This window comes from Anolis carolinensis, chromosome 1 (genome assembly GCF_035594765.1).
Source record: "Anolis carolinensis isolate JA03-04 chromosome 1, rAnoCar3.1.pri, whole genome shotgun sequence".
In the NCBI taxonomy this organism is placed as follows: Eukaryota; Metazoa; Chordata; class Lepidosauria; order Squamata; family Dactyloidae; genus Anolis; species Anolis carolinensis.
Window position 1 is genome coordinate 272,187,924 of NC_085841.1, and position 20,629 is coordinate 272,208,552.

Below are 20,629 nucleotides of genomic sequence, written 5' to 3' on the forward strand. Positions count from 1 at the left end.
ATAGGTACAACGAACAACAAAGGTCCATATAGTTAAAGCAATGGTATTCCCCGTAGTAACCTATGGATATGAGAGCTGGACCATAAGGAAGGTTGAGCGAAGGAAGATAGATGCTTTTGAACTGTGGTGTTGGAGAAAAAAATTCAGAGTGCCTTGGACCTCAAGAAGATCAAACCAGTCCATACTCCAGGAAATAATGCCCGAGTGCTCACTAGAGGGAAGGATATTAGAGGCAAAGATGAAGTACTTTGGCCACATCATGAGAAGACAGGAAAGCTTGGAGAAGGTAACGATGCTGGGGAAAATGGAAGGAAAAAGGAAGAGGGGCCAACCAAGGACAAGATGGATGGACGGTATCCCTGAAGTGACTGGCTTGACTTTAAAGGAACTGGGGGTGGCCACATCTGACAGGGAGCTCTGGCATGGCCTGGTTCATTAGGTCATGAAGATGGAAGCAACTGAACAAATAAACAACAACACCACTACTAACACTACTGTGGTTTATTACCTACATTCTTTATTGAAGGAAATGAAAAATTTCAGTTAAAGGGACTAGTGAAAATAAGTATATAATTGTTTTTTCATCCAAGTTCATCTACTCCCTGAAATCTGCCCATGGATCCATTGGTGGATCCCAAGTTGAGAATCTCTGGTTTAAAGCTTTACACTGCTAGGTTGCTCAATACAGGAATTATGAAGACCAACCACCTAAACTACCACCACCCCTTGCATTTGAGGACTCATACCCTTCACCAGGGGCCTCTGGTGGCACAGAGTGTTAAAGCACTGAGCTGCTGAACTTGCAGACCAAAAGGTCCCAGGTTCAAATCCCGGGAGCGGAATGAGCACCCATTGTTAGCCCCAGCTCCTGTCAACCTAGCAGTTCGAAAACATGCAAATGTGAGTAGATCAATAGGTACTGCTCTGGTGGGAAGGTAACGGCACTCCATGCAGTCATACCAGCCACATGACCTGGAGGTGTCTATGGACAATGCCAGCTCTTCGACTTAGCAATGGAGATGAGCACCAACCCCCAGAGTTGGTTACGACTGGACTTAATGTCAGGGGAAACCTTTACCTTTACCTTTTACCCTTCACCAGAAGACCGTTCCAAATTGTCTCCCAAGTTAATTGTTTATAGAGAGTGCAATATCACAGTCCAACTGAATTCCATAGGTGCATGGAAACAGAAATGGAATTGTGCTCTTACTGCTCTCAACTACTGAACCATAACTGTAGAACATGAGAGGTTGAATAAACTGTCATCTAACAGCAACATTTCGCTAACACTTGGAACCACTGGTACAAAAGAACCAAATATTTAATTAAGATCCACTTTCTTGGTTTGAAAGTGGGGATAAATCATTGGAAAAGAAATAAAGAGGGACTAAAAGTCCCCAAAGATTTTCTGAACTTTCTTAATTTGGCAATAGCATTAAGAAAAACTCTGTAAAGAACATGTACTATTTCCACAAGTGCCATGTAGCCACCAGGCCTCTGGGCAAACACCAATTAGTATATACAGTAGAGTCTCACTTATCCAACATAAACGGGCCAGCAGAATGTTGGATAAGCGAATATGTTGGATAATAAGGAGGCATTAAGGAAAAGCCTATTAAACATCAAATTAGGTTATGATTTTACAAATTAAGCACCAAAACATCATGTTAGACAACAAATTTAGCAGAAAAAGTAGTTCAATACGCAGTAATGCTATGTAGTAATTACTGTATTTATGAATTTAGCACCAAAATATCACGATATATTGAAAACATTGACTACAAAAATGCGTTGGATAATCCAGAACATTGGATAAGTGAGACTCTACTGTACATCCACATTAGGACTGTACACAGAAGCATATATAAAGGATGTTGCTATAAAACCAAAAGGAAGCAAAGCAATATGCTTAACTCAATGCTCAAACTTCTGTTACCTCTGTGTCTAAAGATTTTTTTTTGATATAATTACAAAGTCAGCAGTATGGTTTGTAGTGAGAAACTAAGCTAGCATGTCAGCAAGTCTACTTCATTATAGTAGTGAGTTTGGCTCCAGTTCAGAATATGCTTTGGCAAGGAGATTTTATGCTAACTGATCTTTTTTTTTATGAACTATTCAATCAGCCCTCAAAGCACACAACTACTATTGGCAGATGCTTTTTATGTGCAAGGTCCAGATTCATAAGTGTGCATAAGACCTGTGCATCAGCTTACTTGTGTTAAACTAATGTACTTGCATTTCAATTGCTGTTTAACCTAATAGGACAGCTTTGCAAGTGTGTTCACTGGAATCATTTACATACATGGCAGTAGCAGTAGGCCCTATTCTATGATATGTGTTCTGTCACACATCTACAAAATATGTACACTTGTAGAAGCATATTCCACTCTTCTAGCAATTAAGAACTCTGACATTGCAATACCTGTCTCAATGGAGAGAAGTGAATCATGCCAATAGGTATCAGCAACTAAATGTGTGTCAAATTGAAGTTATTCTAGTTTGGGAATATTAAGAGACTGCATGGCACATTGGAAACAAAGATAATATTTAGAAAAGAGGCAGAAGGAAAAAAGGAAGGCCAAATTATCTATGGATAGACTTGATCAAAGAAACCATGGCCCTGAGGATCATGAAAGGGTATCTTGGAAGTCTCTCATTCTTAGGATGTCCATAAATCAAAGTTGACTTTACGGCCTTTAGCAATAAACAGCAACAAGCAGTAACTAGATATGTGAGATAGAGGTTGAAAATGTTACTCTTTGGACCATAACTGCTCCAATTCCTGGGAGATTCTGGGAATTGTAATCCAAAATATGGGTTGTGGTCCAAAATATGGGAGTAGGTTTTTGAGACAGAATGCTTATTAGAGATGGGCTGTGATATTATTATACTGATATTTACTAGTGGTTTTTTTCTAAATTGCGCTCCTAAATTACTTAACAGTATATAATCTTAACAACCACATCCTCATCCTCTCTTTGTTATTCATTTATTTTAATTATTGCTAATTTCCTTGGATGTCCTCACTGTTATATATATATCAATTGTAATTGATATAAATATGTTACAGAAACAGAAAAGTGTTCTCTTGTTATGTCTTCAGACCTGTGAATTTTAAAAAGTGTGTGTGTAATGTGTGTATATAATTTCTAAAAACTGCTCTTTTTTCCTTATTGCCCTTTTGTAGATCTCTTTCCGTTTCCATCATTACCTATAGAAGAGCTTAAGCCTTCTTGCTGTAAATCCATTACTGATTTTCATTAAACACGATCCTGAGTTTAAAAGCTGAGCAAGCTTTTCCTTTCTCCTCAGAAAGTCAGCTCACTTGACAGGTGGGTTTCCCTGAGCTATAATAAAACAAAGTTATCATTAGTCACATTGAAGTTGATCTCTCAGATTCTGATTGTGGACCATTTGTCAAGCTTTATTACTGCCTCTACTGTATCCATTGTTATGAATCCCTAAATAAAATCCAAAACATCATCAAGTGACTGTAGGCTATTTTTCATACACAACAGACTATTAACATCCCAATATACTGGCAGGATTTCCAGTCATAAATCTAGTACTGTTTACAATTCTATAAAATGAAATGTTTAGCATAGGATAAAAATTAATCCATGGCAGAAAATACCAAAGAATTGCCATGCAGCAGGGTTTTGTCCATGCATGCTCCAAACACAGTCCTGAAAAGAGGATTTAGAGAAAAAAATATTTAATTTAGCTAAATTTATGACACCATAAAACTGCCACCAGCGTGTGGAACGGAATGAGGAAGTCGGCTCACAGTGGATGATGAAGCAGCTGCTCCCCCTGTGGCCAGAATCGAGCATAACCTCGATAAGGTGGAGAAGATTAAATTGCCTCTATGTCTGTCTCTGTCTCTGTCTTCATTTGGCATTGAATGTTTGCCTTGTATGTGTACAATGTGATCCGCCCTGAGTCCCCTTCGGGGTGAGAAGGGCTGAATATAATTACTATAAATTAATAAATAAAATAAATAAAAATAGAAATCCAGAAGACAGTATTCCTTACATGTTAATTTGTGTTCTAGGTGTTTGACCCCTTCCTTGCCTATGTTGGTGAATGTGAGAGAAAGCAGTACATTTCACAAGCAGAAGAATTAGAATTGTCCAGGAGAATGTAACGAGTTCCACAACACCATCATATACCCACAGTATAGCAGTGAAATAAAACAGGCTTAGTCTTTGTTGTAAAAACATACAAATAGCTTTCCTTACTAATATAAAGGGTGAGAGACTCATTGTGAGCAACCTGTAATATGTATTCTTCAACCATGGAGGAAAGAGAGCAGATTAGAAAATGAAGAACAAAAAAATTCAGAGTAACTGCAAGTTTTCAGAAGCAGGTAAAGGGACAGTGGATAAGACCAACAAACAGAAAATGAGATGAATACATATCATGCCTAAACTTTGAGAGATAGCAAAACTAGCACCTGCTGAGCATAGACATGCTAAGCTCGCTGCTATCTCTAACATCCTAGTCTCTGCAACACCAAGCAGTTAGCAATAATAAATGAAAACAGCCAGCCCTCCACATTCACTGGTAATAGAGGCACAGGAATCCTCATGAAAGTAAAAAAATATGGATCAAATAAACCTGTTATTCTTCATGTAAATAATCAAAAGACTAAGACACACGCGTGGAGGGTATAGGCCTTATGACAGTAAGTAATGAGTATCAAACCATCCAGTTAAGTTTATAAATTCAGTGTATTGATTTACAAACAGATTTCTAATTCAGATTAGAATCTTTTTCACTCCCAAAATAAATTAGGCATTTGATCTCTCTTAATAAGCTTTCTATTTCTACTTCTGGATGTAACCCATGAGTAGGAAAAGCACACAAATAAATGAAAGTATGCAGTATCCAAAGTCACACAAGTTATTTGGGAAGAAGAGGCAAAAGATTCTTCATTCACTTCTAACATTAAAATATAATAATGATGAATTTAATGATTCACAATTTCTGCCCTTTCATGACACTTCAGATACATTGCATCAGATAGCTGCCTCGGTCAGCCAACAGCCATGTCTATTTTGAGAGTGTTTCTAACATTTGTACAATCTTTTAAAATCATCTGGGGTTTCTCATCTATTCCTTGAAATTTTCACTGTGTTTATTTCTGTCAGTGATCAACAATGCTCTTTATGCATTTTTTTGCAAAAGTGTAACCCATTTGCACCCAACAACTTCACATAAAAGAATGTGAAACAACCTCACATAAAAGAACACCAAGCCCAATAAGGATTGACATGGGAGGTTGGGTATGCTCAACTTTGAAAAAAAATGAGAGTTGACATGATCCCCATTTTTAAAATATCTGAAGGGATTTCATGCAGGAGATGGAGCAAGCTTGTTTTCTGCTGTTCCAGAAATTAGAACATGAACCAAGGAATTCACACAGTGAGAAAAGAGATTCCATCAAAACATTAGGAAGAACATTTTAGCAGTAAGAGTTGTTCAATAATGGAACTTACTGACTTGGAAGATGGAAGACCTTTCTTCTTTGGAAGGTTATAAACAGAGGTTGGGTGGTCATCTCAAAATTTTACTTTAGTTTTGTATTCCCACATGACTGGGTTGGATCCAATGGCTCTTAACATTTCTTTAATTTTTATGTACATTTATCCAGTGCCATAAAAATCACATTTTTTACGATTTCTATTGAAAATTTTCATCATCTCCCCAATTTACTTAGGCTCTTTTCCAGGTTAGATTGTGAAAGCTATGCACACAATTGCAAAAAGCTTTCAGGAGTGTAAACACACATATAAAGGCCCTGGCCATAAATTGAATAAATCACACCACTATCTGCCACATTTTTCACTACTAATTAATTGAAGGAGCCTTTAGAATGTGGCATTCATTAGATCAGGGATTCAGATTAGCTGTCCAGATGCTGCTAAACTGCCATTCTCAACAGACCAAGCCACTGGAATTAATAGTGAGGGATGCTGGAAGCTAAAATCCAATAACAACTGGAGAACCATATGATTCCCACCCCTGTGATAAATAATAGCCATGAGGTTGAGACTTTAACATCCTCTAATTTTGCCAAGATCAGTCGTTTCTTCAACAGACTTGGTTCAGAAGAGATAGCAACTTTAGGATCATTCTCCCACATTTAATGCCTCATAATTTGGTCATTTGAGACCTTTCAGTTTGACTTTCCATTAGCAGTATGACCTATGTAACACTGAACAAAGATGTGTTGTAAGAACTGTCCTCTCAAAGTCTGATGATCAGAGTCAGATGTTCTAGAAACTTGATAAATAGCAGTATAGATGTAGAAAAGAAAGACATTCCTGTGAGTCAACAAAATGACTACGAGGTCACTTCTTACCATTATTAGTAATATTTTTCACTTTTAAAAATGAAGTAATGATCTTCAATCATTCTAAGTCCAGAGAAACAGGAGCAATTTAGCAATCTATTTGTTTACTTATTGTATGTCTATTGCTACCCTTCAATCTATATATATATATAAAAGGATAAAAAAAAATTCGGCCTAGGACAAAACAACAAAACTACACATCCCAGAAACACTAAACTTGGCAGCACAACCCCTCATCCATGCCTCTACGTTCATACAACAAAAAGAAAAGAAAAATAAAGTCCTAATTAGAGGGAGAGGAATAATTGTTTTTTATCCAATTGCTGCCAGTTACAAGGCTAAACTCTGCCCACTTGGTCTCCTAGCAACCTACTCAGCCGAGGAGACAGGCACAGTTAGGCCTCAGGCCTCTTCCACACTGCCTATAAAATACAGATTATCTCATTTGAACTGGATTATATGGCAGTGTAGACTCAAGGCCCTTCCACACAGCTATATTACCCATTTATAATCTTATATTATCTGCTTTGAACTGGATTATCTTGAGTCCACACTGCCAGATAATTCATTTCAGTGTGCATTTTATACAGCTGTGTAGAAGGGGCCTCATATAATCCAGTTCTAAGCAGATAATATAAGATTATAAATATACAGTAGAGTCTCACTTATCCAACATAAACAGGCCAGCAAAACGTTGGATAAGTGAATATGTTGGATAATAAGAAGGGATTCAGGAAAAGATGATTAAACATCAAATTAGGTAATGATTATACAAATTAAGCACCAAACATCATGTTATAAAACAAATTTGACAGAAAAAGTAGTTCAATGCTCAGTAATGCTATGTTGTAATTACTGTATTTACAAATTTAACACTAAAATATCACAATGAATTTAAAACATTGACTACAAAAACATTGAATACTAAAAGGCAGACTGCACTGGATAATCCAGAACACTGGATGAACGAATGTTGGATAAGTGAGATTTTACTGCAATATGAAATAATTACTGTGGTAATCCAGTCCAACCCAATTCTGCCATGGAGGACACAATCCAAGCATGCCCAACAGATGGCCACCCAGCCTCTCAATAATAATAATAATAATAATAATAATAATAATAATAATAATAATAATAACAACAACAACAACAACAACAACAACAACAACAACATACAATCCTAAGGTTAGCAGATACCCCTAAGGATCATCCAGATCAACTTCCTTCTACCATGCAGGAGGACACAACCCAACCACTTCTGACAGATGGCCATCCAGCCACTACATAATAATGATGATGAAGATGATGATGATGATGATGATGATAATAATAATAATAATAGAAGCATAGAATCCAAGAGTTTGGAGAGACCCCTAAGGGCCATCCAGTCCAACCCTTTCTACTATGCAGCAGGACACAATCCAAGCATTCACAACACATGGACAACATATAAATACTATGCAGCACTACACAGGGACATAGGCCCCCTCTACCCTCACCACTTTCACAGTACACAAACAACCAAATGCATACTAAACATAAAGACAACCATACAACAGACATTCAATACCACCACTACCTCAACAAGTTCTCACCAACACCACCAGACAACGCCATAGCAACGCGTGGCCGGGCACAGCTAGTATAATATATAATATTAAACTTTAAAAAATATTGGATTGGTTTTATAATGTCTGGGTGATTAGGCTAAAGAAGTGCAGTGTGAACCTATCTATGAAGCTTATTCCAGAGCCAAGTAGAAGCAGCATTGGTTAACAGCCTCACTTCATTTAGGAGCATCTAGAGCAGGTCCTCTGAAGACGTTTTGAAAGTAGCTGTACATATAAACCATTTAGGTAAGCTGGTCCCAAGTCACTGAGGTGGTGGTAGCAATGATACAGTCTTTCAAATGTTCTTCCTTTCAGAGCATATCTGTCTATTGACCGATCTGGATAAAGATGCCGGGAGTTGTAGATCAACACCCAAAAAACTGTGCATTTCCCATCCCTGCATTAAAGGTCTAACAGACAAAAGTAATACTATAAATTGTGTTTGGAAATAGACATAAGAGTCAGTGACACTTTTATGTCAAATATGTCACATATAGTTCTATCTTGATATTTCACTGTAAAATTGGAACCATTTTGCACATGAAGAAAAAGTTTGATCATTTCTATCCCTGGACTATCTCCACTAAAATATCCCCACCCCACTATATCATTTGTGGTCTTTCTTTACTACTAAAATGGAAAAATTGGAGTGGGAAGCATCTGAGAAGAGTAGGAACAAATCTTGTTTCTCCTTGCACAGTAACCCTGATCAAGTTTAATGTTCTAAAGAATTTACTACACATTTAAACAACAGATGGGCTGAAATGATGGTCACAGAGCTGCACTGTGTATCTTCTTTGGGTGGACCCTAACAGAAGACATTCTGTCCTAAAATCAAGACCTCCATATTCTCCCGCAAGCTATTTATGGGCTGTGGGGCAATGTGGGGTAGCAGAGACCTCCCATGTTAGCCTCCCAGTACACAGATCTTCTTCTCAGCCACCTTGGGAACGGATGGTCAATTTGAAGTCAAGGCAGCCAGGGCTTCCCAAGCACCCGATGCTGAAGTTGCAGGCTTCACTCAGGTCTAATTGGAAAGTATTTATTTTTGGCCCCAATACAGCATTCAGGCTTGAACTGCCTTCCTACATATCCCAATCCCCCCTTTTGATGTATTTATATCATGACTAATATTTTATCACAACTTTGCCAGGTGACATACAGAGATGTTCTAGGTTTTTTTTAGGGGAAAGTGGATGATGAGCTTTGGTAGTGAAGTGTTTGTGCAGCCACATGGGCTTCTGGGAAAGTGGATGATGAGCTTTGGCAGTGAAGTATTTGTGCAGCCACATGGGCTTCTCAGCCATCACCTCTGGCAGTAGAGTCAGTGGGCTGGCCCAGTTGGATGGCAGTTAGGTTATTCAGTTGCTAGATCAGTATTTCATTACCCAGTGAATGCTACACAGCTATAACAATAACATTGTGGCCATTTCACTTTCAATCAAATTGTTATGCATTCCTTGGGTGTGACTGCACTGGCATCTTGGGTCAGCAGGAATACATTTTGACAAACACATATACAGTAGAGTTTCACTTATCCAACATAAACAGGCCGGCAGAACGTTGGATAAGCGAATATGTTGGATAATAAGGAGAGATTAAGAAAAAGCCTATTAAACATCAAAATAGGTTATGATTTTACAAATTAAGCACCAAAACATCATGTTATACAACAAATTTGACAGAAATAGTAGTTCATTACACATTAATGCTATGTAGTAATTACTGTATTTACGAATTTAGCACCAAAATATCACAATGCATTGAAAACATTGACTACAAAAATGAGTTGGATAATCCAGAACGTTGGATAAGTGAGACTCTACTGTAGGTTGGTCAATAAGAAAAACTCCCATTTTATCTTTAAAATTCCACACAAACAGAGCTATTCAATACATTTGGCACAGAACAGGGGCAAATGAATACTGCCTATTGGGTTTGGGTCATGTGAGTGAGAGAGAAAGGAAGAGAGAATGAATGACTTCCCTCAGTCATGATGTTTAATATATTTATCTGCTCTAAAAAGTCATCTCTACTTTTAGAAAAAATAAAAGGACAGAAGATCAAGTTCTCATTTTCTATTTGGAAACTGAATGAGGTCAAAAACATGATGATGCCAAATGATGATGCTTTGGTTTGTCAGAAGTCACTAGTCAGCACTAGATGTAGTTTTTCTGTGGTAAAATGTGGAAAAACAAATTAACTAAGGAAAAAGCTTGTATATGTTTTATGATATTTCAGCAAGAAAGGAAAGAATATTTAGCCATTGAAGCTCTTTTGTTTATATGCATTTGTATTTCTTTATACTGAATTTGCAAGGGGATTACAGAACTACACAACATAATTCTGTACACACTGAGCTACAAACCTATACCCAATTGGCTGTAATTAATATGCACTGTACTAGAAAAAGATGAGTTTAGGGTTACATTGTTAGTCACCTCTTCCTTGAATCTGCTACAGGCCTGCTTCATTCCTCATAGAATCTCATAGCTTTAAACTTTTTCAGCACCTTAGGACACTTCCAGGACACTGTGAGGATGGAGCCTGCCAGATCTCATCAGATGACACAACTTCTTCCGACAGGGCTCTGTTCTCTCAGTGTCCTGGCAGCATCTTAGGACACTGCCTAGAGAACACGGGAGGCGTTCTATGTTCTCACTGAGAAGAATGGGGCCAACATGGAGGTAAGCCAGGTGGTGATACTTTCCCCCATGGGATGGGGAAAGTGCTGATACAAGTGATGCGGGGCGCAGGGTGACGGTTTCCCATTGTCTCCTGCTTTCTGGACCTCAATATAGTGAGATCCTTGGAATTCATTCACCCAATGAGTCTCTGAACAGCAATTCCTGGTAGTCTCTGTTCCATCCATAAATCTTTTTTACATTCTACCATCTTTCTAACCAAATTGTTAACTTCCTCTCCTCTCCAACCAATAATCACATTAGGGATTTTATCCCACGTAAAGTCTTTCTGCAGTTAATCCCCTCTCATTTAACTATCTAACAACATGGAGATGAAGTCTTCTAGCATTTCAAATGATTTGAAACTACAAGGACCTCATCAGATGGAGGTCCATAAGCTGGGAGACAGTGAGGGAATCTGTAGGGCAGCAGGAGAATCCATGCAGCATTGTGGGATACAGAGGCGGTTCAACCACCAGGCCAACTAGGCAGTTGCCTGTGGTGCCATCTTTTTGGGGGCGCCATCGAGGCAACTCCTGTCTCCTATGGCCTGCCTCCGCAAGGTATTGAACTGCTTTTTCTGTTGATTTGTTGTAAAACATGATGTTTTAGTGCTTAATTTGTAAAATCTTAATGTAATTTGATGTTTAATAGGCTTTTCCTTAATCCCTCCTTATTATAAAACATTTTCGCTTATCCAACGCTTTTATTTTTGAGTGATTGGTTTGGGGGGGGGACGCCAAAATTCTGTTTGCCTACACTTGAAAAATACCTAGGGCCAGCTCTGGTGGGAAACCATGGGGCAGCACATCGCTTCATCTCCTTACTCTCACACAATGTTTTCTGGCTGCCCCTAGCTTCCTCCAGTGCTGTCCCTGGCTTAGTGAATGAAAACACAGACATTCACCCATGTTCTCAAGGCTATCTCTAACCATGCTGCTGAGACTCAGCCAGGACAAGTCCTCACTGGAAGTAGCCCTGTGTCATGTGATGGGTCCCAGCAGGCTCTGTCCTGGCTGTATTTCAGCAATGTCCAAGGACTGGGAAAAAGGCCTGTGTAAGGAAGTCACGGGTGTAAAAACCCCTGTATAATGAAGCCTTGCCATTGGCAATGCTGGGAAGGTTTTTGAGCATTGGAAGCCAAAATATTGAAAATACCAAAGGTTCTCTACCATTACGTAGAATGATGTTTCCACTTTAGAAAGCCAATGCTAAGAGGGAAACAACCCCAGACACACTTTGAATAGAAGATTGGCTGTTTTCACAAATCACAGGGTATCTCAAGATTTGGGGGTTCAAACCAACATTTGTGGAATAGTCTGTAGTATACTAAAGCCTTGGATCAATTGAATAAGGTCTGATTAAGCCAGGCAGGACACAGTTGACATCAATGCAGAGAAAAGGCCTTGATCATGGTGATCTCCCCTCCTTCTTGCTGATTGCATCGGCACACTTTTTGATGTACAGAACAGTGTGCCCTACATGGTAAGCTAGGGCCTGCTGTAATAGAGCCCCTTGACAAACTATATCAGAATGTATGAACTCTTGGCTCAGGGCTTCTATTTTGTTCAGATTCTGGTTTATCACTTTCAATAAAGTTAGGCCCTTGATTCAACAGCAAGGTTTATTAATTTTTCATGCTGTGTCTGGGAGAAGCATTTCCTTATCATACCCAAAGGATTTCAAGAGTTCTGGTAGAATCAGATGACAATTTTGTCTTGTTCACTGTTCTTGTTTCTTTTTGCATTTTTTTCTTAAACTTGATGGAAGGAACTTGAGATTTAAAAAGATATTCTATAATAGGTTTTAATGGTATGTTTTTTTATATTTTGTCTGTTCATAAAATCATTTTATATATTGTACTGGTGTTTTTGCATGTTTTTAATCTGCTCTGGTTTAATATTCTAGCCTAAATATCCTCAAGGCACTATATCCCATCTGATCTTGGAAGCTAAGCAGGGTCACCACCGGTTAGAACTTCAATAAAAGACCACCAATGAATGTTAGGTGCTGTGGACTACATTTCAAAGAGGGGAAAACTGGCAAAACCACCTCTGAGTATTTTTTTAAAAAACCTATGAAAATCCTAGGAAATTCATGGGGTCACCATGAGTCAACAGGCAACTTGAAGGTGCATGCACATACACATACACAGTGCATACATAAACAAGCCATATTGAGTCCAAATGCCGGGGAAAGGCAGAATAAGTAAATATTGCAATATCATAGAATCATAGAATAACAGAGTTGGTAGAGACCACATGGGCCATCTAGTCCAACCCGCTGCCATGCAGGAAAAGCACAAAGTACCCCTGACAGATGGCCACCCAGCCTCTGTTTAAATAATCCATTTCCAGTGTGGGAAAGAGCAATACTGCCAGATCCACTTATCTAGGCAAAGAACTTTGGGTGCTTACCTCGTACAAGTATGGCTTTGAAGCCCTGTATAACCAGCTGCTTTCACTGCTGAATTAGAATAGTAGAAATAGAGTTGTAAGAAACCACACGTGTTATCCAGTCTAACCACCTAACATGCAGGAAAAGCACAATCCAAGCACCCCCAACAGATAGCCATCCAGCCTCTGTTTAAAAATCTCCAAAGGCTCACACTGAGGCAATGAGTTCCATTGTTGAACAGTTCTTACAGTCAGGAAGGTCTTCCTATTGCTCATATGAAATCTCCTCTCCTGTAATTTAACCCATTGCTCCAAGTCCTAGTTTCCAGGGCAGCAGAAAACAAACTTGCTCTCTCTTTCTTATGACATCCTTTCAGATATTGAAACATGGCGATCATATCTCCTCTCAACCTTCTCTTCTGCAGGCCAAACATCCTTATCTCTTTAAAATGATCCTCATAGGGCATAATCTCCAGACCTTTGATCATTTTAGTCTCCGTCCTCTGGACATGTTTCAACTTGTCAATATCTCTTTTAAACTGTGGTGACCAGAATTGGACACAGTGTTCCAGGTGATGTCTAACCAAAGCAGAATAGAGAGGCATAGTGAATTCGCTTGATATAGTCACTATACTCTTTTTAATGCAGCCCAAAATCCCATTGGCTTTTTAGCTGCTGTATGCATCACATTGTTGACTCATGTTCAATTTGTTGTCCACTAAGGCCCCTTCTACACTGCCATATAATCCAGATTATCAAAGTAGAGAATCCACATTATATGAGTCTATACTGCCTTATAATCCAGTTCAAATCAGATAATCTGGATTTTATATGCCAGTGTAAAGGGGGCCTAAAACTCCAAGATCATTTTCACATGTAATATTGACAAGACAGGTATCACCCATCATGTAATCTGTGCATTTCATATTTGTTGTCTAAGTGTAGTATCCCACATTTCTCCTTGTTGAAACTAATTTTGTTAGTTTTGGACCAGTTCTATAATTTGTTATTGTTTTTTTCTAACAGATTATGGTTTAACAGCTCTCTTTTTCTGACAGCCTCCTCACATTCACATTGCTAACATGGTCCTCTACATACTAAGAAATATTCTACTTCTTCAACTTGGTGTTAAAATTTGTTTTTGTTTGTTTTTAATATTAATTTATCAAAATTCACAAATATGAAAATGTAAAGAACTTGAGCCCTTAAAAATTAACAAAGGAAAGGTAAAGGTAAATGTTTCCCCTTAACATTAAGTCTAGTCAAATCCAACTCTGAGGGGTGGTGCTCATCTCAATTTCTAAGCTGAAGAGCTGGCGTTGTCCATAGACACCTCCAAGGTCATGTGGCCAGCATGATTGCATGGAGCATCATTACCTTCCCGCCAAAGCAGTACCTATTGATCTATTCACATTTGCATGTTTTCAAACTGCTAGATTTGCAAAAGCTGGGGCTAGCAATGGGAGCTCACCACATCCTGTGGATTTTAACCACTGACCTTCTGGTCAGCTTAGTGGTTAACCTTTGACAAAAGAAAACAGGCACATTTTTTCACTCCTCACCAGAGATCACCAAACAATTCAGGCATCCTGTTTCTCTAACATTCATACCACTGAATACTCCTTTAGCAATTCAGGTTTTACTATTTGGCGCTTCTACAGAAATTCTGACTCAGAAAATTTTGTACACTTTTTCTATTCAAGAATGCTGTAATCTTAAATTCACTGTAAATGTAAGAGAGAAAAGAATGGGGCAAAGGTCTTTGAATTAACTTTCTACTCAACCAAAATCTGGAAAAGTTTATCGACAATTGGCCAACAGATCTCACTTTTGCTGCAGAAAAATTTTCTATTTTTTTTGTATCTATTCTAGGCATTAAAATACAAGTGCATCAGCCTAAAGCAGAAATGACAGATATCATTAAGCTAAAAAGCTACGATACTCAAATATTTTAAAAAATGTGTTTTCCAAAAATACAAAGGATGAGATTGTATAACTGGTAATAGTGCTCATTTTCCTAAATTTAAAAACACTCTTCTGAGAGAAGAATGAGGACCTATGAGCATGCAACCCAATTCATAGGGGGAAACATTTCCATGTTTATCATAAAAGTTAGTCAAGCATCTTTCCCTGAGAGTTAAAATTAGCTTCTATAATTCATTGCTGAAAGGCTCTTTTTAATGTTCATCTGTTATATTTGTCTCAGAACTGGCACAATACTACCTTTTATGTGCCACCTCATCAACCCAAAACATGACACTTTGTAGAGAGAGTCAAAGGATGTCATCTGCCTAAGCCTCTCCATATTTCAGTGAATTTTATTTGTTTGGAGTACCCACATTTCTACATAAACTCATGGAACAAACTCAAAGACAATCAATTCAAATTCCTCTTGTCCAACAATTCTGATTTTACTTACCCCATGCAAATGCCAAGTACTTAGATGTGTTAACATTTCAGACAGTTGAATAGATTATCATTCTAATGGGGAGGAAAATAATGAAAGTACACCAGAGCTGGGGAATAGAAAACCAAATATTATTTAGAGTTTAATGAAAATAATATCTCAAGAGGGAATACCATTTTAATAGGAGGGGGTCATTTATTTTATATTCTGCTTCTCTCTCCCATGAGATATGAAATGGTTTTCAGCCTAAATTCAAACAGAACTGTTCCAAAAGTTTTTTTAAAAAGCACTGAATTGTACATTCACTTGAGACATTATTTTAAACCATCAAACTTTAAAACATTTAAAATTCAGCATGATAGTAAAACTGCACACCCACTACTAACACATCACTCCACTGTGGCCAGCCAAGGTTGAAAGCCTGGTTAAACAAGGAGGTTTTTGCCTCCCAGGGAAAAGACAACAGAGCAGGGGATGATTGAACTTTGCTCATGTTAAAGGCACACTGCCTGGCTTTGTTTGTTTGTTTGTAATATCTCAAAATGGTTTAGACAGTATTGTTCCACCCTGAAACTGAATTGGGCAATTCTGTTCTGGATCCTGTACAAATTGGTTTGAATTATCCTAGTTCTCTTTGTACTTCAGGGGTCTGATTAATTATTTGTGCAGCCCTATTTATTATTTCTGAAGTCCTAAATGAGGTCTTTGCTACTTGAAGGGACATCTTGTCCTCTGGAATGCTGCTGGCCTATAAGATCATGTGTTCTACACGGCTTGATGGAGCTAAACCAGACATGGGCAAACTTCAGTCCTCTGGGTGTTTTGGACTTCAACTCCCAGAATTCCTAACAGCCTACCAACTGTTAGGAATTCTGGGAGTTGAAGTCCAAAACACCCAGAAGCCTGAAGTCTGCCCATGTCTGATCTAAACCAAACTTGATACACATACCCCTCATTAACCAACAAAAAATACTGTTGGGGTTTGAGGGGGAGCTGAGAGATAATGACGGAAGATGGAGTACAGCCACATTCAGAGAGCCACGTGAATCCTACCCATGATGGATCTCGACCACACTTGGTACACATGTATATCCTTCATGATCCAAGTTAAAATAGTGATGAGGCTCTTGTGCTCTGTTTCAGGTGGTGATATCATTTCCTTATTTCTCCTACTACTCATTTTACTTTAATGTTACTTCAATGACTGCTTTCTGTCTTTTGTGCATTGTAAATGTATATCTTATGTTTTATTATTTCGTAGATGTTATGAGCAATTCTAATTTTTGAGTGGGAGAAATAGAGTATGTATTTATAACATAGAATAAACCTTCCCTCCCAGAGTTCTTATGCTTTGTGCAATGGCCAGGATCTCTAAATACAGAATGTCAGTTCAATGAAAGTGCAGTTCATGCCATTAAAACAAATGAAGAGGATTGCTTTTTGTTTCCAGGAGATTACATTTTTAACCTCAACCTGCCGTACCTGCCTATAAGAAGCAAAATAATGTTCTCTTGAACAATTTATCACCACAATTAAGCATTTGTAAGAACTGTTCTTGGGATTTACATTCCACAAAGGAACAAGAAGAAATACAATGGTCTTCTGGGATGAATGAAGCAAACAGTTAATAATCGCTATGGAGAATATGTCCTTTCACCTAGTGCTGAGATAATACCTTTTCCAGTTGTTGGATTCCTTCCTCCACACAACATATAGATGCCAGTGTCCTGAGCGTCTGAGGATATAGGCCTCTGAAGCAATCTTGGCGGCAGATCTTAAAGAGGGCAACGATACCTCCTTCCTGTAGGAAAGTTTCAGTAAACAAGATAAATCCATTATTCCACAGTGTAGTTTAACTCACTAACTTCTATGTCAAAACTGACCATTATTCCTGTATTATAGTATGTCCCTGTATCTATGAGGAATATATTTCCAAACTTCCTATGAACATACATAACATGTATAATAGTGAACCCTACTGAAATGAAAAACTTCCAGCCCAGTAAGACCACAGAGTTGTACTGGATTACCTAAAAATGCCAGCACAACACTATGGTATTCTAAGTTCTGATAACTTAGAATATTTGGTATTAAAGGTAATATATTTTTTGTGACTACTGATTACTTAGAAATAGTAACCTAGTACTTTTCTAAGTAATCATTCAGTACTTTGGGGGGGGGGGATACAGTATAACCCCTGTATCCTTTGTCCTGACTACTGCAAAATTGAGAGAGGTAACTATGCAGGCAAGGAAATTAGCTTTTATAAGGTGATAAGCAAAGAGATTTTAGGTTCAGTGAGAGGTGACAATACTGACACTTACCTTTTACACTCATCTTTTAAATTAAATAAATGTAGATGTTATTTGGTGAATTTCTACTTCCATTTCCAATTTTGAGATTACAACATTCTCTTTAAAATGGAAAAAAATGTTTTGCAGGTAAAATGCTCACATGTTAAAAGTAATGACACCTCTATCTGCAAATTTGACATCCTCATCCACATTTCTGGTTCTCTAATCATTATCACTATTTATTTTAGTTTTCTAGAACAGTATATGGAGAGGTATATAATCTGCCCATTTTTGAATACCTGCATCAACATTTTTAGGTTTCCCAAATTAGTGCATTACAAATGTTTGCTTGGACTAGCATATATTTCTAAACATTACAATAATTTTCAGTTGAATTTCTGGATCCTGCTGTGATGGAGCAATCCACACAATACAGAACAATCTACACAATATAGACCAAAATATATTGCACATGCATCTTACTCTTTGGACTTGCACTGGCGCAGCCCACTCTTACCGCTCTCTGACTGCAGATTGGTTGGAGAGAAGGGGGAACACAGAAACAGGACATTGCTACGCCAAGCTCCATTTTGAAGTCATGGACCAGACCCACACTGCTGCACAGCCCACTGAGGTCATAGAATACATGATTGATATATGGCTTCCTGAGAGCCTGGTTTTGTGGTGTCAGATTCCAAGGCCAATGTGGTACGGGCAGTCAAAGACATTGGTTTACCAGGTGTGTCATGTCTGGTGCACAGGCTCCACCTCATTGTCCATGATGGGCTAGGCCTGTCTATGAAGGAGATTAACAAACTCTCAAGCAATATCCAACAGATCAAAGAGCTGATCAAGCAGTGCCACAAAATAGTGGGTTACTTCCACTGCAGTGTCAATGGTGGAAGACTTCTGAGGAGGAAGCGGGCTGAGAAGGGGGTCCCCAAACACAAACTCCTTCAGGATATCAGGACCAATTGGAACTCCACTTTCATATTGCTCCAGCGGTTGATGGAGTAGCAGAAAGTGATCCACAGCCTTTCACTGGCAAATTGTCATCTATGTGCCACCTAATAAAGCTGAAGTGGGACATCGTGGCCCAGCTGGTTTTGGTAATCCATCCCTTTCTGGAGGCCAACGAGGCCGTTAGTGTTTCCACAGCCCTGCCGAGCCTGGTGGTTCCTCTGGTGGTGGGTCTGAAGGAACATTGGAAGGACTTGGGGGTGCAGCACATATAAAGAGTGAGGTGGCCAGCCAGCATCCACTCCGCCCCCAACCTGCTGCCATCCTTGGGGTCTCCTCCTTCCCCCTCCCAAAGCCTTTCCTTCTTTAGGAGACTGATTGGCTGTTTGTGGGGTAGGGTGGCCAGCCAACCACTCCACCCCTGACCTGAAGTCATCTTTCTCCCCTTGTCCCTTTTTGGGGGTTACCACCACCTTGCCTTTCTTTATCAGTGAAGCTGATGACCTGCTCTGAACCGCAAAGACTTAATATGCTCCAAAACATTGTTTTTTCCCAACATGACTAGATTTCCCATAATAAATTTTGAAAATGGGTTTTTTTCCTCATTGGATCATACAGGAGTGTTTTTTCTAATAAGGGGGCATGCTGTTTGCTTGCTTGTGGGTGGTGGGCTGTTGGCCTCTTCCAGTATGTTTTGTGAGAACAAGAAATGCAAAAGATTTGAAGAAGTTGCTGGTTTTTTATTATTAGTAGTATAGAAAGTGTAATAGTGAGTGAGCTATGTGATCTGGAAGTTGTTGGGTTATCTAAGCAATCATGCATGCATTTTCAATGTGGGATGGTTTATGTAGTTAGTTATGTCTGTTGCTTAGTAACCTGAGCCAAGCTGCATTCCAGAGTTGATGACACCATTTAGGGGGTTTTGCATATGAATTGGGAAATGGGAGTATCCTTTCTGGGGACACACAGGAAGTGATGTACAGATGCCTCTTCCTGTCTCTTCTTCTTCGCTCCTGACCATGCCATGCTGATGTTCCTGTCTGTTAAGAGATATGTAGTTTCCTGAACTGTTTTTCTTTGGAACTAAGATGTTTTTGCCTGTATGACCATCATCATACAAGATTGTGAGTAAACATATTTTTGCTATTTTATTTGATTTCTCTGATGCTTATTTTATGCGCATGACTTTTTAAAGGGAAAGGGAGGCTGGATATTTTGTCTTATTGTTTAATTTCTTTTTACCTCTGCTCACATAAACCCCTAGTCTTCTGCGTTTTTACTGCTCTGAACTAATATTTAACCATATTGGGATCATAATCTTAACAGGTTATGAAAATATATTCCTATTAGAAATGCATCTTTGACATTTGACAGGAAGGAATGGTGCTCTGCCCTGCTGCTAAGTTACAGAGTGGGGACAGTGGGGATACCTTTTTGGGAGATTTTCTTTCTAGAAGGATAAGAATTTCCTAAAAATCAGGGGATGACCCAAACATTATGAAACTTAGTGGGCTAAGAGTGATAGGTGTGTCCTCCAAGTGTGGCCATTTTCATCCCGATAGCCCTAAAAATGTAGGGAAGGGGAGCCCAGGAAGCCCCCCATTGCCACCAATAGGCTGGATCTAGCTGCCTTTTTTGACTGACTGAAAACGGCTATTCAGCCGCCTATCTGTTTTTGGGAGGTGCGCGAAAACAGATCCAAGATCTGCCAAAATTCAGGTAGCAGAAACTGATCAAGGTTTAGCCAAAATGCACAAGCCTAAGCAAATTCACTGGAACCACTTGAGAGCAATGTCTTTTGCAGCTTACACTTGACAGACTCATAATTCTCTACACAAGACAATACATGAACACAAATCTGACATCTGAAATACTCGAAAACCACAGAAGGAAATTTCAAATTTCCACAAAACTCTG

At 38.8% G+C, this 20,629-nt stretch overlaps 1 protein-coding gene across 3 annotated transcripts in view; it reads right to left on the reverse strand.

Moving 5' to 3' along the window:
• Positions 1-20,629, reverse strand: part of insc (INSC spindle orientation adaptor protein) — a 167,990-nt gene that overhangs the window by 46,416 nt on the left and 100,945 nt on the right. For all 3 annotated transcript variants that reach the window (XM_062967675.1, XM_062967676.1, XM_062967677.1), the window contains exon 7: positions 17,134-17,259. In XM_062967675.1, the coding sequence (XP_062823745.1) occupies positions 17,134-17,259 (126 nt within the window). The remainder of the gene's footprint in view (positions 1-17,133; positions 17,260-20,629) is intronic.